The following is a 27,549-nucleotide window of genomic DNA, read 5'->3' on the forward strand; positions in this document are numbered from 1 at the left end:
AAGTTCTATAAAAAAAACCTAAAATTTGTCAAGAAAATTCTTGTAAATATTTTCAAAAAATGAGTAACAATCTTCCAAAAAAATCCTAAAAGTGATTCCATACATATCAGTAAAACTTCTATTTTCTTTAAGAACATTCACATAAAAAATCAAACCAAAATCCAGAGAATTTTGTTGGATTTTGGTTGATTTTTTTATGTAAACCTTCATAAACGTTTCTAACATTTCTGTTTTTCCATCAAAAAATGTTCAAAAGTCAAAAAAATGTTGAAAATGAGGGCATCAGAAGTTTCACTGTGATTTTTTTTTCTTTTTCCCACATTTTCAAACTTTAAAACGGGTTTATTTGACCCGAAGGATGACATGAGGGTTAAACTTATTCTGAGTTTTCTTGTAAAATTCAACTCAAAACAAGATAATTTCAAGATTGTTTGCCTTAATGAGATATTTAAGATGCGTTGTCTTAAAACAAGTCCCTCTATGTTGCTGAACTGTCACTTCTTAAGTGAATTTATCTTAAATTAAGTGGACATTTTGACTGAAAATCAGACAAACAGACTTGGTAAGTTGTAGTTTTTGCGGTGTGATGTTATGAAGTTTCTCCTGCGAGCAACAAGACAAAGACGGACATAAATCAGCAGTTTAATTAGAAAACGAGGAAAAGCGATGGCTTACAGTTTCAAAAAGAACCAAATACTGAACAGCATAAATCAACTCCTTCAGCATCATGTATGCTGCGTTTAAACTCGTCTCGTGTTTCCCGTCGGTCCAGGATGAGACGACTGACTCTTCTTCTGAGCCAGTTCAGCTTTCAGGGCTCTCAGCTCGGCGGCCGCCTGTTTCCTGAGCTGCACAACAAACACAACCAGTGAGAAAAACAAACAAACAAACACAACCAGTGAGAAAGAAAGAAAACACAAACACAACCAGTGAGGGGTTCAGCGTCCTCCCACTGACTCATCAGCTGGTTCTGGACTTGTTTAGGGTGAAACAGGAAAAAGATTTACCTTCATCTCCGTGACCAGCTTCATCTTTGCATCTTCTACTTTCCTCCTCAGGTTGTCGATCTCGTAGCTCTCCGTCATGATCTGAATGATGAGCTCGTTCTGAAATAATTGTAGTTCATTTTCATTTTTTTCCTGATAAGCAGTGAACAAAATGTAACATTTGAAGCTAAAGGCCATAGAGTGACTGTGGGCATGTAATGTTAAAAGTCGACAGAAGTGCTTCATTTGTGAACGTTAAAATGTGCTTATATTAAACAGATTTTGCCTCAAAGTAAATCCTGTCAATAAGATGATTCTGGTATAAAATGTTGGTAAAAATGCTCCTTTCATCGTCTACAACTTGCTCTGACCACCATGCTGATGTGAGCCTTCAAAGTTTACCCAGAAGTCCCTTTTCAAAGCTTTCTCCAGCCTTGTATCATCACATTATCACCTCCGTGCTTCACTGTCAGGACTGAGTGTTCACTGTGGTGCAGCCTTAAAGTTTACCCAGAAGTCGCTTTGTAAAGTTTTCTCTGGTGAATTATCAGAAAACAGAAACACATCCAGGGAACCAATGATTGTTTGTAGGACTCTGTCAGAGACGTTACACTGGTCACACGACACATCCCATAATACTGATGCTCAAAGTTATCGAAGAAAATGAACAAAAACAAGATTTACACTGGAAAAAAGAAGAACAAAAAACTTATTTCATGGAACTTTCACCTTGAAATGAGTGAAAAAAATCTGCCAATACAACAAGTTAAAGATGTCTTGGTGAGATTTCTGGAAATAAGATGTGATATTTAGAATACTGAGATCTTAAAATTAGCTGAGAAAACTTATTTTATACTTTATTTTACCAGGATTGTCAAGCTTTGGTGTCTTAACCCTGCTGTTGTCTTCATTTATAGCGTCAAAAAATGTTGTTTCCTTGTTTAAAAAACATTCAAAAATTCAGCAAAGAATTCCCCAAATTTATAAATATTTGCAAAACCTGCAGGAAGAAAATTCCTTAAAATTTTCTCTTACATGTTTATTTTTTTTGTTTAAATCCTCAAATTTGGCAAGAAATAAAAATGTTTAAAACAAAAAATATTTAAAAATTGTAAATATTTTTAAAAATGAATAAAAATCTTAGAAAAAAATCTTAAAAACATCTAAAGTGATTCCATATCTATACGTAAAACGTCTGATATTCTCTGAAGAAAAAAATCGACCAAAATCCAGTGAATTTCGTTGGATTTTGGTTGATTTTTTTCTGAATGTTCTTAAAGAAACTTTTTCTAACATTTATTTTTTCTATCAAAAATGTTCAAAAAATTTCCCAAAAAATGTTGAAAATGTGGAAGTTTTCACTGTGAAAATTAATATCTTTCCCACATTTTCAAACCTTAAAACGGGTCAATTTGACCTGTAGGATGAGGGTTAAAACAAGATCATTTCCTGATCGTTTGACTTAACCAGATATTTAAGATGCGTTGTCTTAAAACAAGTCCCTCCATCTGCTGAAATGTCACTTGTTAAGAGAATTTTTCTTAAATCAATGGGATGAGACATTATGACTAAAAATAAGACAAAAAAACTTGGTAGGATTTGGACTTTTTGCAGTGCAGTTTTATTGTGGCACCTGAATGGATGAAAAATTAAGTTTAGCCCTTCTTGTGTCGTTTTGACCCTTTTTGGGGTGATAATCCATCCTCCTTCCATCCATCCATTCTTGCAGCAATTTTTAATCTTCATGATAATTTTGCATCTTTTTGTGGTGATTTTGTGTCTTTCTGGTCATTTTACACCTTTCTGTGGAACTATTGTGTCTTTCTGCGGTATTGTTGTGTCTCTTTCTGGTAATTGTGTGTCTTTTTGAGGAACTGTTGTGTCTTTTTCTGGTAATTTTGCATGTTTTTGAGGAACTAGTGTGTCTCTTTCTGGTAATTTTACATCTTTTTGAGGAACTACTGTGTCTTTTTCTGGTAATTTTGCATCTTTTTGAGGAACTATTGTGTCTTTTTCTGGTAATTTTACATCTTTTTGAGGAACTATTGTGTCTTTTTCTGGTAATTTTGCATGTTTTTGAGGAACTAGTGTGTCTCTTTCTGGTAATTTTACATCTTTTTGAGGAACTATTGTGTCTCTTTCTGGTAATTTTGCATCTTTTTGAGGAACTATTGTGTCTCTTTCTGGTAATTTTACATCTTTTTGAGGAACTATTGTGTCTCTTTCTGGTAATTTTGCATCTTTTTGAGGAACTATTGTGTCTCTTTCTGGTAATTTTACATCTTTTTGAGGAACTATTGTGTCTCTTTCTGGTAATTTTGCATCTTTTTGAGGAACTATTGTGTCTCTTTCTGGTAATTTTACATCTTTTTGAGGAACTATTGTGTCTTTTTCTGGTAATTTTGCATGTTTTTGAGGAACTATTGTGTCTCTTTCTGGTAATTTTACATCTTTTTGAGGAACTAGTGTGTCTCTTTCTGGTAATTTTGCATCTTTTTGAGGAACTATTGTGTCTCTTTCTGGTAATTTTACATCTTTTTGAGGAACTATTGTGTCTCTTTCTGGTAATTTTGCATCTTTTTGAGGAACTATTGTGTCTCTTTCTGGTAATTTTACATCTTTTTGAGGAACTATTGTGTCTCTTTCTGGTAATTTTGCATCTTTTTGAGGAACTATTGTGTCTCTTTCTGGTAATTTTACATCTTTTTGAGGAACTATTGTGTCTCTTTCTGGTAATTTTACATCTTTTTGAGGAACTATTGTGTCTTTTTCTGGTAATTTTACATCTTTTTGAGGAACTATTGTGTCTTTTTCTGGTAATTTTGCATCTTTTTGAGGAACTATTGTGTCTATTTCTGGTAATTTTGCATCTTTTGGGGGTAATTTCAGTGGTGATTTGGAGTCATCGGGGTATTTTTTGCCAATTGCTGTGGTGATTTTGTATCTTTTTATGGTAAAAATTACTCAAAGTTTCAGATTTAACCTTTAGACTGTGGTGTAAACCTGATCTGGTTGCTGTGTTTAACAGAACTTGAATGTGTTTTTCTGCCTTGTCTTTATGAAGTTATGAGGCTCAGAAATAATGGAAAAAAAGTAAAACGGGTGAAAATGCCAACGTTCCCATAACACCCTAATTCTGCATTTCCTCCTTAAATACTTCCTGTACAAACATAATCAGCTGATTCTGAGGATCGTTAGCCGTTATTAACTGATTGACGTACTTTCACTGACGGCCTTCCCTGTCGCCTCGGCTTCCCTCGGCTGTCTCTGGCCTGGAGCTGGTGAAGGAGTTTGTGGTAAAACGTCTCCAGTTCTTGTCTTAAGGTCCTCAGGTTGTCCTCCAGCGGTGCCGTGGCCTTTTTGGTTTCAAAGTATTTTTTCTTCCAGCTGTCCCGAGCTTCAGGTTAAAGACCAACAAAAAAGACAAAATTTAGTCACTTTCAGAACTTCCCGAGCTTCGTTCTGTCTTTAAAAATGCTCCAAAATATCATATTTTCAGTCTGGACATAAAAATAATGTTGTTTAGCCAACGTGCGTGTCGAGTTTATCAACGTTCAAATGCAGCAAAACTGAAAAAATGCTCCTCTCAAAACAAGAAAAAAAAAACTTATTTAAAGGAACTTTTATCTTGAAATAAGTGAAAAAAATCTGCCAATAGAACAAATGAAAAATGACTTGGCAAGATTTCTTAAAATAAAATATGATATTTAGAATATTGAGATTTTAAAATTGGCTGGGAAAACTTATTTTAGGCTCTATTTTAACAGGATTGTCAAGCTTTGGTGTCTTCAAATGAGCCAGACATGCTAAAAAAAAAGTAGTTTTTCACTCAAAAACAGATTTTTGCTTTCATGTAACCTCCTGATTTGAGATGTTTTAAACCTCCTGTTGTCTTCATTTACAGGCACCAAAAAATATTGTTTCCTCGTCTGAAAAAAAATCCAAAAAATCAGCAAAAAAATGTACAAATTTCTGAAAATCTGGAAAACTTCAGGAAGAAAATTGCAATAATTCCTTCCAAGTTTCCCTTAAAAGTTATATTTCAAAAAATCCCCCATATTTGGCAAAACATTCTTGGAAATATTTATAAAAAATTAGTAAAAATCTTCAAAAAAAATCCTAAAAATATCTAGTGATCACATATATATCAGTAAAATTTCTAATATTTTCCTTATTTTCTTAAGAACATTCACAAAAAAAATCAACCAAAATCCAGTGAAATTCTCTGGACTTCGGTTGACTTTTTGTGAATATTCTTAAGAAACATTTTTAACATTTATTTTTTCCACCAAAAAATATTCAAAGATTTCCTAAAAATGTTGAAAATGTGGACATCAGAAGCTTCACTGTGAAAATATATTTTCTCCCTCATTTTCTAACTTTAAAACGTTTCACTTTTGACCTGCAGGACGGCACAAGGGTTAAACTTATTCTGAGTTTTCTTGTGAAATTCAACTCAAAACAAGATCATTTCAACATTTTTTGACATAACTAGATATTTAAGATGCGTTGTCTTAAAACAAGTCCCTCCTTCTGCTGAAATGTCACTGCTAAGTGAATTTATCTTAAATCAATGTGATGAGACATTCTGACTGAAAATAAGACAAACAGACTTGGTAAGATGTTGAGCTTTTGCAGTGCAAAAATATGAAAACCAACCAAATCTGCAGCCGTACAATCACGAAGGGGTTAAAATCAACTTTGATTTGCAGATTTTTCAGGTTTTTTTCCACCTTGGTTCCTGCGGTGGCGGTTCTGGGCTAACAGGTCCTTCCCCTTCCTCAGCAGCTCTTGTCTCGTCCACTCCAGCTGCTTCCTCTCCTCCCTCGCCAGCTTGATTTCCTCGATCAGTTCCTCTCCTTGCAGAGACAAAACGAGTGGGTTGTGTTAAAGACGACTAGCGTGAAGCCTGAGGGTGCGTCCAGCGTGACGTCTTACTGTTTACGGTGTGAAAGACCAGAGAAGCGGCCGTTTTATGGGGAACCAGAGCAGAGTCCGGACCTGGAGACGAGCAGCGAACGGGCCGAGAAAGCACAGCTGGACCTCCTGTCACCTGAAAACAAACACACAGACTTTTAGCGGGTTTGAGTTTATGGTAGCAGACCGTAGAACAACCAGGACTTTACAGAAGAACCTCCATCACTACAAGACTGAAGTAAACGAGCCGAGGAGTGTTTTAAGACTGATTTAGTGTCCAGAAAACTCATCTCTGTGTCTCAAAGTTGCATTTATTATCCATGAAAATGATCCTTTACTGCCTTAAAGTGACGTCAGTGTTATTTCCTCCATTCAAACTCAGAGAACATCAACATGAGGAGGCTGCATTTACATTTATAGAGTTAGAAAATTAAAGATGTCGGCACAAAAATAAGAACCTACAGTAACAATAATAAATTATTAACAGGTAAAGTTAGTACATTTATACTTCACACTTGATCTTGTTATTTCTATATTTAGTACCTATGAATATTTCTGGTTTGTGTTTGTACTACATCTGATTTGATCAAAGATTCAGACTGTTCTGTAGGTTATTCCATGTTACACTAAACTATATAGACACTAAGGAACTTTCTGAGGACACAATACCATCTATTCTTGAAGATTTAGCACCTTTTTCCATTTTCAAGGACCAATAATGATCCATTCTTGTCAGTCTGCACCAATTTGACTAATTTTGGGCAGGTTTCAAGTCAAAATAGCAAAAAACTGGTCACATATCAGATTGTACTCATTATTGTCATTCTGGACATTTTTATTTCACTTTGGAAAATTTCGAGTAATTTTGGACAGATTTTAAGTTAATTAACAACAAAAAAAGGAACTATGGCAAGTTCAACGAGTGTAGGAGCCTCAAAAGTTGGTGAAATGTCGACCAAAGACTGGATTGTGGTAGAAATATGGATCCATCCGTATATTTCCACTTAGAGGAACTTTGTGGTAACCAAAGCTTGAAGATTTTGCACTTTTTTCCATTTTCAAGAACCACTAATTTTTCATTCTTGTCATTTTGGACAAATCTGAGTAATTTTGGACAGATTTCAAGTCAAAATAGCAAAAGACTGGAACCTTGTCTTGACATGCAGTACTTGTCCCAAATCAGATTCTACTGATGTTAGAGCCTCAACAGGTGGTGAAATGTCGACCAAAGACTGTATTTTAGTAGAAATATGGATCCATCCACAGATATACACTTAGAGGAACCTTCTGGGGACACTATACCACCTATTTCTTGAAGATTTTGCACTTTTTTCCATTTTCAAGGACCAGTAATTATCCATTCTTGTCAATCTGGGCAAATCTAACTAATTTTGAGCAGGTTTCAAGTCAAAATCTCTAAAAACTGGAACCTTTTCTGGTCCAACTTTTCACACTGCTCAAGCTCACAAGAACAATGTCTCAGGTTCATTACTTATGGAACCCTGGAGGTCTGAATCTGTTTCTGTCGCTGAAACGCTGCAGTTTTAATGCTCAGCTGTGGCATCGTGTTAAAAAGCAGCATATGAACGTTTTAACAAGGTAAAAAAGGTAGATTTTGTGGAGAATTCTTTTGTACTTTACCCCCGCTGTTGGTTTGTTTCTGATGGACTTCAGCGTGTTTGATTTTCCATCTCTGTAAAACAGACCCCCGGTTATAGGAACGAGCAGCAGGGATAGCTTCGAGGACGAATGTGACGAACAGTGAATCCGTTACCCGTCTGTGAGGGAGAATCCTGAATCTCCAGAGTCCTCCAGAGACTCGGCCGCTCTGCTCCCTCTCGGTTTCTTCTTCATGAAAGTTTCTTCTCTGTCTGGCAGCTGCTTCGTCTGAGCTGGATCCACTTCACACCGCTGTAAATCTGCAAAGACTGACGGGTGTAGAACAATATTTAAGATCAGGTTCTGCAGTTGCAAATGCTAAGAACCTACAAACACCAACATCTAGACCTCTGTGAACATCAGTTTCTGTTTAATATCAATCACATCAACAGTTTGTTAAAATAGCAAAAAAAAACTGGAACCTTGTCTGGTCCAAGTTTAACCATCAGATTCTACTGATGTTAGAGCCTCAACAGTTGGAGAAATGTGGACCAAAGACTGGATTTTAGCAGAAATATGGATCCATCCATAAATATACACTTAAAGGAACTTTATGGAGACACTAGACCAGCCTGGATTGAATATTTTGCCTGTTTTTTCCATTTTCAAGGGCTAATACATATAAATTTTTATTAATCTAGTGCCTTGTTTTGTCTTTTTGTGTGGTTTTGTGTCTTTTTTTGTGTCTTGTTTGTCATTTGTGCTGCTTTGTATCGGTTTTTTGTTGTTTTGTTGTCTTCTTTGTGTCATTTTGCGGTCATTATGGACGAGTTTTAAGTGATTTTGGACAAGTTTCAAGTTAAAATATCTAAAACCTGGAACCTTGTCTGGTCAAACTTTCCACACATCAGATTCTACTGATGTTAGAGCCTCAACAGTTGGAGAAATGTGGACCAAAGACTGGATTTTAGTAGAAATATGGATCCATCCATAGATACATATATACACTTAGAGGAACTTTCTGGAGACACTACACCACCTGTGCTTGAAGATTTTGCATTTTTTTTCCATTTTCAAGGACCAATAGTTATCTGTTCTTGTCATTTTGGACAAATCTGACTAATTTTGGGCAGATTTCAGGTCTAAATATTTAAAATTAGAACTTTTTCTGGTCAAACTTTCCACACATCAGATTCTACTGATGTTAGAGTCTGAAGAGTTGGTGCAATGTTGACCAAAGACTGTGTTTTTTAGTTGAAAATAGGAAAATATTAAACTGTTAAAATGGTTTCCTGGGCAAAAATGTCTGTTTGGAGGTGAAATTACTAAAAAATTACAGGTCTGAAAACACGAAATTCTAAATTCAACCAAAATATGGTCGAATTCAGGTTCCAAATGTAAAAAAATTGAACTCTGGACAAAATCTGAGACGGTGTAGTGACATATTTAATGAATTTTGTCTGAATCTGAAATAAACTGTTGAGCTGTGATTATTCGGGAGAGAAAATGAGATTTTTTGTAGTTTTAATTTGACCTTTATTCAGTGGAAGCGGCTGTGGAGGTCTTTGAATCTGGAGCTTCACTGGTCTCCTCATGGAGCTCAGAACTTCCTCCTCATCCTCTCCTTCTCCCTCTGAGGAGCTGTAGATCTGCTCCTCCTCTTCATCCTCCTCCTCAGGCTGGGGGGTCGGAGGAGCCTGCTGGGAACACTGGGAGATGTGGGGGAGTTTAACGGGCTCCTTTGCTGCTCCTGGAGGCTGGTAGTAGATGTGTGGTTCTGGGGAGCTGCTGCTGGTGTCGGGGCTGAAGGACTGGGAGCTGCTGTCGGCCTCCAGGGTGGACAGCAGGTAGAGCTCCGGCTGGACGGCCTGCCGACAGGTCAACACGTTACCGCAACTTCTAGCAGAATAACTCAACATCTAGACCTCTATGAACACCTGGACCTCTATGAACATCTGGACCTCTATGAACATCTGGACCTCGATGAACACCTGGACCTCTATGAACATCTAGACCTCCATGAACAACTAGACCTCTATGAAGACCTGGACCTCTATGAACACCTGGACCTCTATGAATAACTAAACCTCTATGAACATCTAGACCTCTATGAACATCTAGACCTCCATGAACAACTAGACCTCTATGAACATCTAGACCTCCATGAACAACTAGACCTCTATGAACATCTAGACCTCCATGAACACCTAGACCTCTATGAACATCTAGACCTCCATGAACAACTAGACCTCTATGAACATCGAGACCTCCATGAACACCGAGACCTCTATGAACATCTAGACCTCTATGAACACCTGGACCTCTATGAACATCTAGACCTCTATGAACACCTGGACCTCTATGAACATCTAGACCTCCATGAACAACTAGACCTCTATGAAGACCTGGACCTCTATGAACACCTGGACCTCTATGAATAACTAAACCTCTATGAACATCTAGACCTCTATGAACATCTAGACCTCTATGAACACCTAGACCTCTATGAACATCTAGACCTCCATGAACAACTAGACCTCCATGAACAACTAGACCTCCATGAACACCTAGACCTCTATGAACATCTTGACCTCTATGAACATCTAGACCTCTATGAACATCTAGACCTCTATGAACATCTGGACCTCTATGAACATCTAGACCTCTATGAATGCCTAGACCTCTATGAACATCTAGACCTCTATGAACACCAAGTTCTGTTTGAGGTTCTGTTTCCTACCGAGTCCACATCAACATTTAGTCTGGAACCTTGTCTGGTCAAACTTTCCTAACATCAGATTCTACTGACATTAGAGCCTTAAAAGTTGGTAAAATGCCGACCAAAGACTGTATTTTAGTAGAAATATGGACCCATCCATAAATATACACTTTCATTTTTCATAAATGTCCAATCTGCAGAAAACAAATGCAAATCTAGAAGCTGAGGTTACTCACATAAGGCGGAGCGAACGTTTTCACTTTCAGCTCTCTCTCCTGTTTGCTTCTGACCTGTAAAACACACCAGTCTGGTTGTAAAGAGCATTTCCTCCCATTCACACACCTTTTTACAGCCTCGTCTGAGCAGTAAACGTCTGCTTTGTTTCTCACCAGAGCCAGGCTTCGGCCGACACATTTCAGGAAGGAGAATCTGTCGATGCTGCCGTCGGCGCCGAGCAGAGCGCCGAGGTCCCTCCTCAGAGTCCTCAGAGAGACGTCAGGATGAACTCTGAGGACAAAACAGATCAGTTCACACCGCAGCAGGCCGATAAAAGCCGGTCTCTGCTCAGTATTCAGTCAGCTGTTAAAGAGCAGAATCACTAGAAACTGAATCTATGTTTGAAACGTTCAACTTAATTCAGTTTAGAGTTTATTAGAATAAAGTTTCAATCTAATATATTCAAACTGAAAATACATTAAACAGTCTCAATGTTTATTAAAAATCAAGTTCAAGTAAAGAGATGAGTTGATCCTGAACACAAGAAAAACTGAAAACATGATGAGTTTGTTGGCATACGTTTATCAGAAGACTCAACCTGGACTCAGAATGCAATAAAACACAGCAGCAGCTTTATCTCTTAAGATTCCTCCCGAAATGGACAAAAATGAGAAAAAAAAAATCAGACACAAAATAGCAAAAAATAGACAAACACAAGTGAGACAAAAAAAACACAAAATGACAAACAAAATGACAAAAACACGAGACAAACAAGTCAGACAAAAAGACAAAAAAACAACAAAAACAAGACAAAATATTACAAAAATGAAAAATAAAACAAAAACAAGACAAAATATTACAAAAATGAAAAATAAAACAACAAAAATGACAAAAGTAAGAAACCAGAACAACTGAAAAATACACAAACAACAAAAAGTAAGCACAAAACAACAAATAAAGCAAAACACAAAATGATAAAACGAAGACAAAAAACACAAGTGAGACAAAAAATAAACACAAAATGACAGAAAATGAGACAAAAAAGTTACAAAGTCAAAATATTACAAAAATGAGACACAAAATGAAAAAAATGGACAAACAACACAAGCAAGACAAAAAAACACAAAACAACAAAAACAATGAATAAAGTAAAACACAAAATGACAAAAAGGAGAAATAATGACAAAAACATGAAACAAAATGACAAAAAAATGAGGCAAATGACACGAAACAAAAAAAGAGACAAAACAGTTACAAAGCGTCAAAAATTGAAAACAACAAAAACGAGACGAAAAAGACATAAGTGAGAAACAAAATGACAAAAAATACAAGCAAGGCAAAAAGGAAACACAAAACAACAACAAAACAAAAATGAAAGAAATGACACGAAATAAAACAAAAGATTAGACAAAAAAGTTACAAAAGCAACAAAAATATGGACAAACCACAAAAACAAGACAAAAAACAAAAGCAAGAAAGAAAACGACAAAATAATAGACAAACGACAGAAGCCAGACAAAAACGAAACACAAAACGGCAAAAGCATGGGACAACAAAAAAGGACAAAAACAACAAAAACAAGGCAAAATATTACAAAAATGAGACAAATGACACAAAACAAAACAAAAAAGGGACAAAAAATTAGACAAAAAAGTTAAAGTGTCACAAAAATGGACAAAAACAAGACAAAAAAATGACAAAAGCCAGAAACGAAACAACAAAAACGACGCACAAAACAACAACAAAAACAAGAAACAAAATGACAAGTCAAACAAAGAAATACAAAAAACAACAAAAACAAGACAAAATATTACAAAAATGAGACACAAAATGATAAAAAAAAATGATAAAAAGACATGAAACAAAACAAAAAAGAGACAAAAAGTGAGACAAAAAAGTTACAAAGCGACAAAAAAAATGAACAAAAAAAGGAAATACATCATCCAGGAGGACATGAAGATGTTTTAAAGATCTGTTTGAATCCGTTGTGTTAAGAAACGACAATAAAGGATCTGAAACTTTCTGTCACCTGATGAAGCCGGCTGATATGAAGCTTTCTGCTGCTTCTGCTGGGACTTTGTTCAGCTTCAGGTTCCACTGGTGGGCCGGAACGTACAGCACATGGAGCTCCACAAGCTGGAACAAACAAACAAACAAACATCAGATTCCTGCAGACCGAGTTCCTCTGCAGCGCTGAATGAAAACACACCTTACAGCTGGAGGGTCTCCTGTCCTCTGAACATCTGACCGACTCACAGGAGGAACGTTCCATGATGCTTCTGCTTCTGGGTCTGGTTCCGGTTCTGGTTCTGGTTCTGCTTCTGGTTCTGGTTCAGCAGACAGAGGGTTTCTGTTTAGGAAGTCTCTCTGGTCGCTGTGGAGGCTGGAATCAAACAGTTTCTTTATGAGAGTTCCAGCAGCGTTGCTCTGGAGGAGGAGGAGGAAGAGGAGGAAGAGGAGGGGGAAGAGGAAGGGAAGGAGGAGGAGGAGTCCGTTTGTTATTTTATTACCTGTTTATACGGAACATTTAGAGCAGCAGCTGAAGAGCTTTCAAGCAGAAAAAAACAGACTGCTGCCAAGAATTCACCACAAGTTAAAATGTTCAGAGGTGTCAAAGGTCCGGAGAATTAGAAAAGTGTGGAAATGATTAAAATGTTTAACCCTCTTTTTGTCCTCATTTACAGACACCAAAAATATTGTTTCCTTGTCTGAAAAATATCAAAAACTTCAGCTAAAAAAATTCCCCAAATTTCTGAAAATTTGTAAAACCTTCAGGAAGAAAATTCTATTAATTCCTTAAAAATTTCCCTTAAAAGTTTTATTTAAAAACAAAAATCCACCAAATTTGGCAAGAAAATTCTTGTAAATATTCAAATATGAGTAAAAATCTTCCCAAAAAAATCCTAATATATCTGAAATGATTACATATATATCAGTAAAACTTCTCATATTTTTTTGAAGCATTCACAAAAAAAATTAACCAAAACCCAGCGAAATTCATAAAAATGACACAAAATGGCAAAAACGAGATGCAAAAAAAGACAAAAGAAAGACACAAAATGCAAATACGAGACACGAAATGACAAAAATGAGACACAAAATTAGACACAATGGCAAAAAAATAATGAAAAAATTTCTATATAAAGTTCTATAAAAAAATCCCCCAAATGTGGCAAGAAAATTATTGTAAATATTTTTTAAAAAATTTGTAAAACTCTTTCAAAAAATCCTGAAAATATCTAAAATGATTACATATATATCAGTAAAACTTCTAATATTTTCTTTAAGAACATTCACATAAAAATCACTTAAAAGCCAGCGAATTTCACTGGATTTTAAGTGATTTTTTGTGAATGCTCTTAAAGGAACATTTTACCATCTCTTTTTATCCACCAAAAAAATCTTCCAAAAATGTTAAAAATGTGGACATCAGAGTTTCATTGTGAATTTCAAACCTTAAAACGGGTCAATTTGACCTGCAGGACGACACGAGGGTTAAATGTTTAATATTTCTAGGGTGATATTTCTAGGGTTTTAATATTAAAACCCTAGAAATATCACATAAAATACAACTTTCAGCTCATAAATATTAAGCCTACGATGTTGTTAATTATGGAGATGACCATTTTTTGATACTTACTCTGTAAAGTGTTTCAATCATTGCATTTCTATTTTTTTATCTTTTTAATTTTGGTTTTCTATATTTAGAATCTATATAATTTTTACACTCGCTCTTTTAGGCATTTTTATCTCTACTGTTTTTTCTTCATACTTTATCCGTATTTTTTTACTCACTCTGCCACTTATTATTTAGTTCATATTTTTCTTTTATTTAGTTTCTTCTCTTTCCTTTTCTATGTTTTATAATCCATTTGTCAGTCGATTTTATATTTTTTTATTCTTATTTAATACAGAATAATTATAGATTTCACCGCTAGATGTTGTCGAAGTTACTACGATGCTGCGTTCGGGTACAGTGGGAATTATACCACATCATTAAGATCAGCGTATTTTCTACCGCTGTGCTTGTGATGAAATGTTCAAAAAACCTTTTAAATACACATGACTAAATTCCTAAACTTTAAGATTTCTGACCTGAATCCTGTTTTCACTACTTTACTTCTCGGGGAACAACAAACACTGTTAGCAGCAATTTTTCGACTTTTGGTAAATATGAAACTTACGAGCATCACTTCAAGGCCGCACCATCTGACACTCCTTTAAGGAAGAAGAAGAAGTTAGCAGCTAGCTAGCTAGCAGCAACAGCGAACTCTTTATTAAAGTTTTTAATTCGTCTTTAATCTTCGACTTTAACCTCAATAATGTCGGGATCGTCCAACATCGTGGCGATGAAGAAAATCGTCCAGCAGCTGCGCCTTGAGGCCGGACTAAACCGAGTGAAGGTAGCGGTTGGGGCGTTTTTAGTTTCTGTCGTCGCTCTTTGTTTAAATTATTCTTCAACTTTAACTTCCGGTGTTCCTTCAGGTGTCTCAGGCCGCCGCCGACCTGCAGCAGTTCTGCCTCCAGAACGCCCAGCAGGACCCTCTGCTCACCGGCATGTCGTCCAGCAACAACCCGTTCCGACCGCAGAAAGTCTGCTCCTTCCTATAGCATCACGGCCGTCCGGGCCTCCCGCTCCGTGAGTCCGCCCCCCGCTGCTCTCTGTCCGGCTACAGCTCGGCGCTCTGCCCGCTGTTCTGCCCAGAAGGATTTTAGTCCATAAAAGTAGCTGTCCTCTTTTAACCTCCTGTTTGTTCTACATGAACCGTTTCAGTCAGTTTTTATCAGCTGAAACAGCTTTTAAGGACCAGTTTAACTCATTTAATTCAATTTTCCACTCGTTAAAAAGTGACTTTAGCTCCAACATAGTGGCTGATTCTTGTTGATTCTTAAAAATGATGAAAAATCCTGAACAATGTATTAGATCTTGTCATAAAAACAAGAGAACACTAATATTTTAGAAGTTTGTCAAAGACTAGTTTCAAAAAACTAAAAAATTTCAGTCTTTTTGTGGCAATTTTGTATATTTGTGGTAACTTTGCATCCTTTTCTGGTAATTTTGTGTCAATTTTGCGCCTTTTTTGTTAATTTTGTGTCTTTGTGGTACTTTTCAATCTTTCTGTGGTAATTTTGCATATTTGTAATATTTTGGCATATTTGTAGTAATTTTGTGTCTTTTTGTGGTAAATTTGTGTCTTTGTGGTATTTTGTGTCTTTCTGGTTATTTCCTCTTTGTGTTAATTTTGAGGACAACTGCAGAAAAGATCATTTCTTTTCCAGCAGCCCGTTAAATAAACCCTCATAAATAAATGTTTAGATAGTAATTATAGAGTTTTCTGAACTGATTGAACAGTTGTCATCTATTACATTTGTTTTGATAATCTATTAAAGAAGACAAAAACCTCTAAATGCTCTGACAGCAGCTTCTTAAATGTGAATCTTTTCTGCTTTCTTTCCTCCTCTGACAGTAAACTGAACATGTTTGGTCAAAACATTTTTCCTCTTTTAACTTTAAAAAAAACCCCGCTAATTTTTCATTTTTTCTGGCATTTTAGAGCCCAAACTACTGATCTTAGCTGTGATTTTAGTTCACTTCTCTGCTCTAGCAGCTCATAAAGGTTCTTAAATTGTCAGATGTGAGCTAAATGTGTTTGATTATTAATCTGTGTCTTCTCTCTGCAGGTTTTGGACTTGGTGGTGCTTCATGGATCTGGGCTGCAGTGTCGTGGACTGGAATCGTCTCAGGAGTGTTTTAGGGAATTTGGGCCAAACAGACTAACTTAAGAGTATTCCTTTGTTTTTTTTTTTTTTACTCTTGCCTTTGTAAACTCTCCTACACACATTTCAAAGTGCTGCCACAGCACCGTGAGTGTCTTAACCTCTGCTAACCCATATCAACACACACGTGCCTTTTAAAACGATGACAACAAATAAAAGACATTTCCACATTTTACTCTCGGAGCTTCGTCTTGTATTAACATGAGAATATACAAATGTGTCAAACATCATGAAGATTCAGCTGCAGCGTGAACTAAACATGAAACATTTTCCCACTTTATTGGCTGCTGCAGGTGAGTTTACATCCGACTGACCTGAGGGCCGAACTAGGAAGAGATTAACCAGTTACAGGTCTGTTGAGTTTTTAATGTTATGGGGGCGGTTATCACCATGGTAACTGATACTGCACAGCTGGATCGTCATGGTAACTGATGCTAACCTGCTCTGGAGGAGTTTTTGTTTAGAGTTTGAGGTTTAAATCAGCTGTGTCTCCTTTCATTCTCTTGACGATTTTACGTATTTATTTGACGGTAAAAGATTCTCAGCTGAAGGTTTATCAGCTCAGATGTTCGTTTGTGATCCTACTGAATGTAACTACAGAGGGGTAAACATCCCATCGCTGCAGGAACACAAACGCTTTGATGCTTGGTTCTGATCATAGACTGTATATATAATGGACGTAGCATCTGGCTCCAGAATTGAAGCCAACCCGGAAGTGTCAAAAACTTGCAATATCACGCCGTCCGCTAGGGTTGGCTCCAAAAAGCTTTTTCTCCATAGACCCAAATTCATTTTTGGAAAAAATAAAATTTGATAGACTGATGTTCTACAGCTCAGGATTCTTTTCCCGTTAGTTTTCATGGTCAAAATGAGAGATCAGGTGGCCGATCTTAAAATAAACCAATACTGAATTTTAAATAAATCGTTAAAGTTGGCGGAGCCAGGGGGCGTGGCTATACTTGATGGACAGCAACAGAAGCCTCTGCGGTAAAATGTGGGCGGGATAAGAGAGTCCTCAGCCAATCCTGCCCCTAGTTGCTCTCCAGTCCAGCCTGTTTGATGACGCTTTAGACGTCACTGGCTCCAAAAAATCCAAAACGGCGACCAGGAAGTAGGAAAATCCGGGCTTCATTTTCTCAGCATTGAAACCAACGGTGACGTCACGGTTAGTTTACGCCTGGTTCTGATGTGCTGCTCCCCCTGCTGTACACTACTGGTACTGCAGCTGATTAAAACATATTTGTCGGTTGTCATCACAGAATATTCAGTTAATTTAACGTGGATTAAAGTGATTTCCACGTAATGATGAGACAGTGTCACACCTAAACAAACATTTAAACGAATAAAAACAGTTTCAGAGCTCTAATGTGTAGCTGGGGGTTACAAATAAGCAGCTAATTCATCTCGCAGGAACGTCACTTCGTATCCAAATGATCTTTTACTTATTTATTCTTCAAAGCTCTCCTTTACAACTTCTTCCTCCAACGTCGTCTGACAGCTGTTCATTGATCAAACTCGCTTCATAGTTCAGCCCTCTTAGAAGAGTTTTCAGGGAATCAGGACTCTGAATCTCCTGGTTCACGCTGAGAATCCAGATCTGCAGCCTTCATCTCAGCCCTGATCTGGACAAGAACTGTAGCTTTATAAAAACCTTTCCCAGATAAAATATGAACACAAGCACGAAGATAATCCACGTTTCACTGTCGTCCTCCGTCATAAAGTCTTTCTGTACAAGTCCACAAACATCTGCAGCTCCCTAGATCATCCTGATCTGTGAACGATGGATTTAAAGCTGGAACTTCCGTCTGCAGGCGTCCATCTCATGGCGCTGGAATCAGACAAAGCAATTAGAGCAGAAGAGTTACACTCATCTTAGTTCAGGTTCCACATTCAGGACCAGTAAAACCACAGCATAATAACCTTTAAATAACCACAACTCCTAAAGGTTCCTTTGTTTTAGGGGAAAAAAATACATTCTGAAAATGTTTACATTTAAGGAATTATCTTTCTACAGAACATCATGAACAACCTGAAATTTAGGAAGAAAAAGAAATTTCATGAATATTATGCTTCAGATCATCATTTAAATAAAATATGACAAAAATGAGACAACAAAAAACGAGAAATAACACAAAACAAAACAACAAAGCGACAAAAATGAATAAAGCAACAAACAAAATGACAAAAGAGTAGACAACAAAAGTGAGACAAAAAACAAAATGACACACATGATACACAAAACAACAAATAAAGTGAAACACAAAATAATAAAAGACAAAAACACAAGCGAGACAAAAAGGAAACAAAATGACAAAAATTTGACAAAAATGACAAAAATAAGACAAAACAAGCACAAGACAAAATCTAACAAAAATAAATCACAAAACAACAAAAACGAGAGAAAATGACACAAAAACAAACAAAATGACACAAAGGAAGAAATGACAAGTCAGACAAAAAAACGACAAAAAAAGACAAAATCTTACAAAAATAAGACACAAAATGACAAAACTTAGAGAAAATGTCAAAAATGTGACAAAAAATACAAAAATGAAACAAAAAAAAACAAGAAACAACAAAAACGTGAGAAAATGACAAAAATCAGAAAAAAACGACAAAAAGAACACAAAACAAAAGAAAAAAAAATCACACAAAAAAGCTACAAAGCAACAAAAAAAACTGGTCAAACGACAAAAACACGACAAAATGAGACACAAAATGACAAAAAAAAAGAGAAACAACACGAAACAAAAGACACAAAAAGTTACAAAGCGACAAAAAAATAGACAAACAACAAAAATGTGACCGAGACGAGACAAAACGACAAAAATGAGAAACAAGACGATAAAAACAGAAGACAAATGATAAAAGTCAGACAAAAAAACAACAAAAACAAGACAAAACATTACAAAAATGAGACGCAAAACAACACAACAAAGAGACAAAAAAATAATGGATAAATGACAAAAACGAGACACAAAACGACAAAAGAACAAAGAACAATCTAGTATTTTACTTTATGATCAGAACAACTTGTCATGGTCTAGAAATGATTTTAAATTTGTAGTTTTACTAATTTACAATCTGCAGTTAATGTCTTCTCTGGAATTTTTACACTGAGGACCGGATTGGACCCTCTGGAGGACCACTTTTGGCCCACAGGCCTCATGTTGGACACCCCTGAATTAGGTGATAGTTATGATTGGCTGGGTGGAGGAGCTGCATTTAAAGCAGAGTTCAACCATCAAAGCTCTTCTGGCGTCTGAAAGAGGAGCAGAAAGACTCACCTTCAGCACCCACTCGTACTCCCCAAACTTTGAGTCGAAGGTTCCTTTCTGCAGAGAGCGGAGTTTGAGGGTGAAGCGAGGTCCGAGCTCCTGGATGCCCACCTTCTTCTCGTTCTTGAAGATGTACCTTCAGAGAAGCAACGGGATTGTTACCGAATCTGATCTAAACGCGTTAAAAGTCCGGCTTTGGTCCAGATGTTCACCTGTGGAACCTGAAGAAGATGAAGTCTCTCTGGTTGTGGAAGGTGGCGACCTGCCGGCCCACAAACTGAGGCTCCTGAGGGAAGAGCGCGGCGAACAGTCGGCCGACGGTGTGTCCCAGACGGGTGCTGAAGTTGTTGAGGATCACCTCTGGAGAATGTTCGGTCGGATCTTTACCTCGTCTCTGCAGGAAAAAAGTGTTTAAACACACGAAACACAACATAAGAAGAAAACAGCTGTGGGTTTTTTGAAGGCATTCAGTCAGTTTCCTCTAACACCTGGAGCTAAGCTAGGCTAAAAATGCTAAAATGCTATAAGGTCACTGCAATAAAAATCTGTTATTTCTTCCAACAGACACCTTCAGATTTATGTTTTTTGTACGTTAACTTCAGTATATTTATGCAAATGTTTACCTTCATACTGTGAATACTTTCAGAGTTTGAGGACCTTGAAGTACACAGAGGTGCCCGTTTTAATTCTGGTTACTTTCCATTATTTCTGAGCCTCAGAAGTTCATCAGTCCAGCAGATAGACACATGACATTTAAGAGTAAAAACACATTTGAGTTCTGAGAAAAACTGCAACCAAATCAGTTTAAATCCATCCAGGAGTCACCATCATCCATGAAAAAAAAAAATCACTGGTGACATATCTGGACCCACCTCGATGAAATATTCACAGAATGAAGGTAGAACTCTGATAATTAAATGATCATTAAATGATTTTGGACTTTTTTGGTACTTTTTGTTCTTTTTTTACTAATTAAAGACAAGCGTCCAATCGTTGTGGAAAGGTTTATGTTATGTTGGTCAAGTTTTGAGTAATTTAGACAAGGTTTTGAAGCATTTTTGACAAATTTCAGATGTTTTGTACAATTTTCTGGTCTTTATGGACCCACCTCTATGGACTTCAAGGACCTGGAATGTTCTAAGTGAGACTAAACTTAAAGACTGGAAGCAGGAAAGGAGAACGTCCCCTGGAGAAAGTTACAGGGAACGTTCTCCTGTATGGACTTCAAGGGCCTGGAACTCTGGAAATATTCACAGTTTGAAGGTAAATCTTTGCGCAGTTTCATTAAATATACGAAAGCTACTGTAGATAAAAAAATCTGCTGATTCCGAGGAGGTCATATGGGACAGCGACAGCAAACTTGCCTTCATCTCCTTGCGTAGTCGAACACTGCTGACCTTGAAGTGAGCAGTCGGTCCATCAGGGAGGTGACAGAGAACCAGACCATCTTAAAGTAACCGTTAAGGACATGAGAAAACATCTCAAGTCAAAGTTTCACATTCTTCATTCATCACCAGGTTTTTTTCTTCTGCTGCAATCATTCTGCAGAGACATAAACTGGGAGGATACTGGGCGTCTGGCGATCCTCGTTGATGACCATGAGGTAGGTGAAGTTCCTGGAGACGCACTGAGGAATGATCCTCTTCAGCGGCAGGCCTTTTCTGTAGTAAACGTGGGAGTTTGGGACGACCGTGGCCAGCTGCTCACAAAACTTCATCGTCCTCTGTGAGAAACACGACAAGGAAAGATCAACGTGTTGAACAGACAACGTTTGAGATCAGTGAATGGAGCAGAACCGTTTCCCATCAAGCCCAAGTACTAAAAAAATACTGACGACACACAGAACATGTCAAACAAGTCATTATTTCAGATATTGTTTTTGGATCATTGAACACCAACATCTAGACCTCTATGAACATCTAGACCTCTATGAACATCTGGACCTCTATGAACATCTAAGACCTCTATGAACATCTAAGACCTCTATGAACATCTGGACCTCTATGAACATCTGGACCTCTATGAACATCTAGACCTCTATGAACATCTAAGACCTCTATGAACATCTAAGACCTCTATGAACACCTGGACCTCTATGAACATCTGGACCTCTATGAACATCTAAGACCTCTATGAACACCTGGACCTCTATGAACACCTGGACCTCTATGAACATCTAAGACCTCTATGAACATCTAAGACCTCTATGAACATCTAAGACCTCTATGAACATCTAAGACCTCCATGAACATCTAAGACCTCTATGAACATCTAAGACCTCTATGAACACCTGGACCTCTATGAACATCTGGACCTCTATGAACACCTGGACCTCTATGAACACCTGGACCTCTATGAACATCTAAGACCTCTATGAACATCTAAGACCTCTATCTAAGACCTCTATGAACACCTGGACCTCTATGAACATCTAACACCTCTATGAACACCTGGACCTCTATGAACATCTAAGACCTCTATGAACATCTAAGACCTCTATGAACATCTAAGACCTCTATGAACATCTAAGACCTCTATGAACACCTGGACCTCTATGAACATCTAACACCTCTATGAACACCTGGACCTCTATGAACATCTAAGACCTCTATGAACATCTAAGACCTCTATGAACATCTAAGACCTCTATGAACACCTGGACCTCTATGAACACCTGGACCTCTATGAACACCTGGACCTCTATGAACATCTAAGACCTCTATGAACATCTAAGACCTCTATGAACATCTAAGACCTCTATGAACATCTAGACCTCTATGAACATCTAGACCTCTATGAACATCTAAGACCTCTATGAACATCTAGACCTCTATGAACACCTGGACCTCTATGAACATCTAGACCTCTATGAACACCTGGACCTCTATGAACATCTAACACCTCTATGAACACCTGGACCTCTATGAACATCTAAGACCTCTATGAACATCTAAGACCTCTATGAACATCTAAGACCTCTATGAACACCTGGACCTCTATGAACATCTGGACCTCTATGAACACCTGGACCTCTATGAACATCTAAGACCTCTATGAACATCTAAGACCTCTATGAACATCTAGACCTCTATGAACATCTAGACCTCTATGAACATCTAGACCTCTATGAACACCTGGACCTCTATGAACATCTAGACCTCTATGAACATCTAAGACCTCTATGAACATCTAGACCTCTATGAACATCTGGACCTCTATGAACATCTGGACCTCTATGAACATCTAAGACCTCTATGAACTCTAGACCTCTATGAACATCTAGACCTCTATGAACATCTAAGACCTCTATGAAGATCTAAGACCTCTATGAACACCTGGACCTCTATGAACATCTGGACCTCTATAGGGCTGGGTATCAATCTAAAAGTTTCGATACCGGTACCAATTCCGATACCTTCACTTCGATACCGGTTCCTAAACGATACTTTTTTCGATACCAGTTTTACAATATATACTCTAACAGAATGAAAATTGCATTACACATTACTTTTCACATCTTGAGTTTAATTTTCCAGTGATTTCCAGTGCAAAAGAACATTTGCAAGCAATGTACAGTTCAGTACATTCTGAGCCACCTTCGGCCCGGACCCTTCCTGGCCGACCCGGAGCCGGTCGCGGCGCACCGCCGTGGAGGAAATGCGCCAGGCGGGGGACGGCCCGCACCCGGTGAGAGGTCCCGCGAGGGGATCCTCCCGCACCGAGCGGCCGCCCCTGGCCCGCCGAGTTGAATCTCCCGGGCGGACTGCGCGGACCCCACCCGTTTACCTCTTAACGGTTTCACACCCTCTTGAACTCTCTCTTCAAAGTTCTTGTCAACTTTCCCTTAAGGTACTTGTCGACTATCGGTCTCGTGCCGGTATTTAGCCTTAGATGGAGTTTACCACCCGCTTTGGCATATACTGCACCGCGCACTATTGGCGTCTGTGGCGATGGGCGTGGGAGAGCTCAGCTGCAGAGGGGAGAGGTGTGGAGGAGAGTGTGTGGAACCAGCGTCAGGTTAATTAGCGCAGCTGGCACCAATTAGACTCACCTGATTCTCTCGGCAGTAACAGACTGAAGCAGAGGACAAAAGACAGACGGACAGAGAGGACGGGGGAACGGACGAGCGGAGGACAGCGGACAGGACGAGGTCCGGTGGAGCGGGCAGCTTATCGAACGAGATCCTGTGGAGATCCGGCTGACGCTGAGACTGTTTACCGGACGAGGTCCGGTGTAGCGCCAGGCAAGGAAGAGAGACTGTTTTATTTACATTGAGACGGTGTGGTGAATAAAAGACTTTGTCTGCATTGGCCGAACTGCCGTGGTTATTGTGCTGAGCAGAGCCGCAGACAGGTTCTCCTGTTACAGCGTCCATTTTACAAAAGTAGAGCCACGTTTTAGACCTCAGAGGCATCTTTTCCCACTTCGACGACATGCTAAACAACTGCAGTAAATTCAATGTACCTAACGTGGAACCTGTCTGTGAACGGGCAGCATGCTTTTTTCCGGCTTGCCGCAATCACGTGTAATGTTACAGCCAATCACAGGTTTGCTTTATCATAATCACGTGATAAGTACCGGAACATGGAACCGAAAGACGAGGCTTATTTCGATACTCATTAGTACCGAAACATTTCGGTCGGTGCCATTAAAGAACCAAAGTTCGGTACTCAGCCCTAGACCTCTATGAACATCTGGACCTCTGTGAACATCTAAGACCTCTATGAACATCTAAGACCTCTATGAACATCTAAGACCTCTATGAACATCTAAGACCTCTATGAACACCTGGACCTCTATGAACATCTAAGACCTCTATGAACACCTGGACCTCTATGAACATCTAAGACCTCTATGAACATCTAAGACCTCTATGAACACCTGGACCTCTATGAACACCTGGACCTCTATGAACATCTAAGACCTCTATGAACACCTGGACCTCTGTGAACATCTAAGACCTCTATGAACATCTAAGACCTCTCTGAACATCTAAGACCTCTATGAACATCTAAGACCTCTATGAACATCTAAGACCTCTATGAACATCTAGACCTCTATGAACATCTGGACCTCTATGAACATCTAAGACCTCTATGAACATCTAGACCTCTGTGAACATCTAGACTCCTACTTTAATGATTAAAAAGCACTAAAAACATTTCCATATCTTTAAAAGCAGCAGCCTCTCACCCCTCTGGGTCGGTCTGACGTCGTGATGAGCACTTTGGGATTCGTCAAACCGTTGAAATAGGCAGAAAATTCATCAGTTCCCTCATCAAAAGCAACCTGTACATCACACACGCACAAAAAAACACTAATTAAAGCAAATTCATCAACAGAAGCTGAAGGTATTTGTGGAAGCTGAGCTGAAAGCCGTTTGTACCTCTTCATCTTCTGGATCCACCGTGGTCTCGTCGAACACTCTCTGGTTTTCTATGGTCTTGGGGACCTCCTTTGGTGGCGCCTTTATCAGGAACAGAATAAATAAACTTATTTATGTCTAATATTACTGCTTTTGCCCAATTTAATGGTAAAATAACTGAAACACAAATTAGAAAATGTAGTCTTTGGAACATTTGGGACAAACTGGGAGAGAACTCACCTTGTCACCTAAAGCTTCTCGCTCTTTTTTCTTCTTTTTCTTCAGCTGCATCTTTTGCTGAAATAACCAAGCAGAAAAATACAATGAAGTTCAGCTCACTGAACTGTCAACAAGCAGCAAAGTTGCAAATGTCAGTGAAATCTAAAGGATCAAAGGGTGTCAGCATGTCGAACAGCAACATCCTGGATGACAGCGATGAACCGGTCGCCAGGCAACAGGCTGAGGTGATGTGGAACGTCTTGGTTTTGTCATTTTCTGTTATGGCTTTGTCATTTTGTGTCTCGGTTTTGTCGTTCCCTGTCTCGTTTTTGTCAAATAGTGTCTCGGTTTTGTGTCTCATTTTTGTAACATTTTGTCTTGTTTTTTGTCTGGCTTTTACCATTTGTGGTCATTTTTGTCTCTCGTTTGTATATTTTTTTGCAACTTTTTAGTAAGTTTTTTTGTCACTTTTTTGTTTTGTGTCGTCTCATTTTTTATCATTCTGTTCCTCACTTTTGTTGTTTGCGTGTCATTTTTGTAATATTTTGTCTTGTTTGTGTCATTTGTCATCTTGTCCATTGTTTTTGTCCTTTTCTGTCTCATTTTTGTCTCTTTTCTGTCTCGGTTTTGTCACGTGTTTGTGTGTCATTTTTGTAATATTTTGTCATTTTGTGTATCCTTTTTGTTCTTTTCTGTCTCAGTTTTGTCATTTTGTGTCTTGTTTTTGTCATTTTCTGTCTCAGTTTTGTCACATGTCTTATTTTTGTAATATTTTGTCTTGTTTTTGTTGGTTTTTTGTCTTTTTTTCTTTTTCAAGAGTAAAATCATCTTTGGTTCAGTTCCAGATGACTAAATGTGTTCCTTTGTAGACACTCTGTGATCTGAAAGTTGTAACGTGTAAATGATAAACTGAGGCTGAATGTTGACGAGATTGAATTTATTTTTATTTGGAAACTTCATGATGTTTTGTTAAAAAATAATTCCTTAAATGTGAACATTGTCAGAATGATCTTTATTGAACTAAAACAAAGGAAACGTTAGGAGTTGTGGTTATTTTGAGGTTATTATGCTGTGATTTTACTGGTCACTGGAGATGAAATTGTCCTGAATGTGGAATTAACCCGGACTAGAATGACTCTGACACCCGTGGAGTAGATCATTTCAGCCGGACCTGGGCTTTATAACAGTCTAAAATGTGAGTTTTATTGTAGTTTTGCTGTATTGAGCTCCGTTAGCTTAGCTAGCTAGCTGCAGCTAATAAACTAGCAGCTCGTATTTATTACCTTTCTTTTCTCCTGCTTCAGCTTCATGAACATCAGGTGTCTCCGCTGTTTGTTCTTTATCTCGGACACGCTGAACGTTGGGGGGAAGGAGGCCTCCATCTTCTCCTCCGTCTTCTTCTCCTCCGTCTCCTTTCCTTCTACGGCGCCCTCCAGACTCTTCTTCTTTTTCTTCTGTTTCTGTTTCTTGTTCTTCTTGTTCTTACCGGCGCTGTCCCGACTCACGGGAACCTCCGTGATGTCCATTTTCTGTCTTGTTTTTCTCACGTGTTTGTGGTGCTGTCTGTCGGTTCGTCAGTTCACTTCCGGGTTCACGGAGTCATCGGTCGGTGTGGAGAAGAAGAAGAAATGCGCCCCCTGGAGGTGAGGAGGAGACACAGCGTTTGGTTTCTGTTTCTTTTTGTTGTCGTTTTTTGTTTCCTTTTTATCTCGCCTGTGGGGGTTTTTTGCATCGTTTTTGTCATTTGTTTTCTCGCTTTTGTTGATTGTGTGTCATTTTTGAAATATTTTTCCTGCTTTTGTTGTTTTTAGTCTTTCTTTGTCTGACGTTTATCATTTGCTTCACAATTTTGTTGTTTTGTTTCCATTTTTTGTACTTTTTTGTCTCGTTTGTATATTTATTTTATAACATTTTCGTCATTTTGTTTCTCGTTTTTGCTGCTTTTTGTTTTATTTTTGTAATATTTTGTCTTGTTTTTACTGGGTTTTTTTTTTGTCTTTTCTTTCTCTGACTTTTGTCATTTGTCTCGTGTTTTTGTCCTTTTTGCTTCCTTTTTATCTCGCTTGTGTTTTTGTATCATTTTTGTCATTTGGTTTCTCGCTGTTGTCGTTTTTGTGTCATTTTTGTAATATTTTGTCTTACTACCTCCGCCAAGGAGGTTACGTGACACCCAGCGTTTGTGTGTCTGTCTGTCTGTCTGTCTGTTAGCTAGATAACTCAAAAACGCCTGGGCAGATTCAGATGAAATTTTGAGGGGATGTAGACTGTGGTAAGAGGAAGAGCTGATTTAATTTTGGTGGCAATCCGGAAAGGATCCTGGATTCTGGATCACTTTGAATTTTTTAGTATGTCTTAGTATGTGGTCCAAAATATGACAAAAACATCATAGGTTAGTATGTCGTCCAACAAATTGGAGCAAGGTGTCCAGATAGCTCACCTGGTTAAGAAGGTGATTCATAAACAGAACTGTGT

At 38.0% G+C, this 27,549-nt stretch overlaps 3 protein-coding genes across 5 annotated transcripts; 1 reads left to right on the forward strand and 2 right to left on the reverse strand.

Annotated features, from left to right (window-relative positions):
- Nucleotides 1–626: 626 nt before the first annotated feature.
- spata1 (spermatogenesis associated 1) lies at nucleotides 627–14,756 on the reverse strand. 3 transcript variants are annotated; one of them, XM_051947411.1, is made up of 13 exons: nucleotides 14,622–14,756; nucleotides 12,652–12,864; nucleotides 12,467–12,573; nucleotides 10,611–10,728; nucleotides 10,458–10,511; nucleotides 9,037–9,370; nucleotides 7,678–7,831; nucleotides 7,545–7,596; nucleotides 5,988–6,039; nucleotides 5,720–5,845; nucleotides 4,208–4,383; nucleotides 1,008–1,106; nucleotides 627–848 (listed from the first exon to the last, which is right to left on the reverse strand). In XM_051947411.1, exons 1-13 carry the CDS (start codon nucleotides 14,625–14,627, stop codon nucleotides 741–743), a joined length of 1,599 nt encoding a protein of 532 aa, XP_051803371.1. In that variant the 5' UTR covers nucleotides 14,628–14,756; the 3' UTR covers nucleotides 627–740. The 3 variants fall into 3 exon arrangements, with proteins under 3 accessions (XP_051803371.1, XP_051803370.1, XP_022073203.2); XM_051947410.1 differs by having other exon boundaries at nucleotides 5,925–6,039; XM_022217511.2 differs by lacking the exon at nucleotides 14,622–14,756 and having other exon boundaries at nucleotides 5,925–6,039; nucleotides 12,647–12,823.
- LOC110967801 (guanine nucleotide-binding protein G(I)/G(S)/G(O) subunit gamma-5) lies at nucleotides 14,691–16,390 on the forward strand. The gene is made up of 3 exons (XM_022217512.2): nucleotides 14,691–14,840; nucleotides 14,923–15,076; nucleotides 16,120–16,390. The coding sequence occupies exons 1-2, from the start codon at nucleotides 14,760–14,762 to the stop codon at nucleotides 15,046–15,048; spliced, it is 207 nt and encodes a 68-aa protein (XP_022073204.1). The 5' UTR covers nucleotides 14,691–14,759; the 3' UTR covers nucleotides 15,049–15,076; nucleotides 16,120–16,390.
- rpf1 (ribosome production factor 1 homolog) lies at nucleotides 16,374–26,685 on the reverse strand. The gene is made up of 9 exons (XM_022217510.2): nucleotides 26,361–26,685; nucleotides 25,099–25,155; nucleotides 24,880–24,960; nucleotides 24,687–24,782; nucleotides 21,063–21,216; nucleotides 20,858–20,940; nucleotides 19,706–19,887; nucleotides 19,503–19,629; nucleotides 16,374–18,043 (listed from the first exon to the last, which is right to left on the reverse strand). The coding sequence occupies exons 1-9, from the start codon at nucleotides 26,601–26,603 to the stop codon at nucleotides 18,002–18,004; spliced, it is 1,065 nt and encodes a 354-aa protein (XP_022073202.2). The 5' UTR covers nucleotides 26,604–26,685; the 3' UTR covers nucleotides 16,374–18,001.
- Nucleotides 26,686–27,549: the final 864 nt, after the last annotated feature.

Source organism: Acanthochromis polyacanthus, chromosome 4 (genome assembly GCF_021347895.1).
Source record: "Acanthochromis polyacanthus isolate Apoly-LR-REF ecotype Palm Island chromosome 4, KAUST_Apoly_ChrSc, whole genome shotgun sequence".
Classification (NCBI taxonomy): Eukaryota; Metazoa; Chordata; class Actinopteri; family Pomacentridae; genus Acanthochromis; species Acanthochromis polyacanthus.

Coding starts and splice junctions, on each gene's coding strand:
- LOC110967801 (XM_022217512.2), top strand. CDS start 14,760: ATGTCGGGATCGTCCAACATCGTGGCGATGAAGAAAATCGTCCAGCAG. Junction 14,841..14,922: donor CCGGACTAAACCGAGTGAAG/GTAGCGGTTGGG, acceptor GTGTTCCTTCAG/GTGTCTCAGGCCGCCGCCGA.
- rpf1 (XM_022217510.2), bottom strand. CDS start 26,603: ATGGACATCACGGAGGTTCCCGTGAGTCGGGACAGCGCCGGTAAGAAC. Junction 25,156..26,360: donor TGAAGCAGGAGAAAAGAAAG/GTAATAAATACG, acceptor TGGTTATTTCAG/CAAAAGATGCAGCTGAAGAA. Junction 18,044..19,502: donor AGTACGAGTGGGTGCTGAAG/GTGAGTCTTTCT, acceptor GTCTGATTCCAG/CGCCATGAGATGGACGCCTG.
- spata1 (XM_051947410.1), bottom strand. Junction 7,597..7,677: donor GGATTCTCCCTCACAGACGG/GTAACGGATTCA, acceptor TCTGTTTTACAG/AGATGGAAAATCAAACACGC. Junction 1,107..4,207: donor AGGGAAGGCCGTCAGTGAAA/GTACGTCAATCA, acceptor CAATTATTTCAG/AACGAGCTCATCATTCAGAT.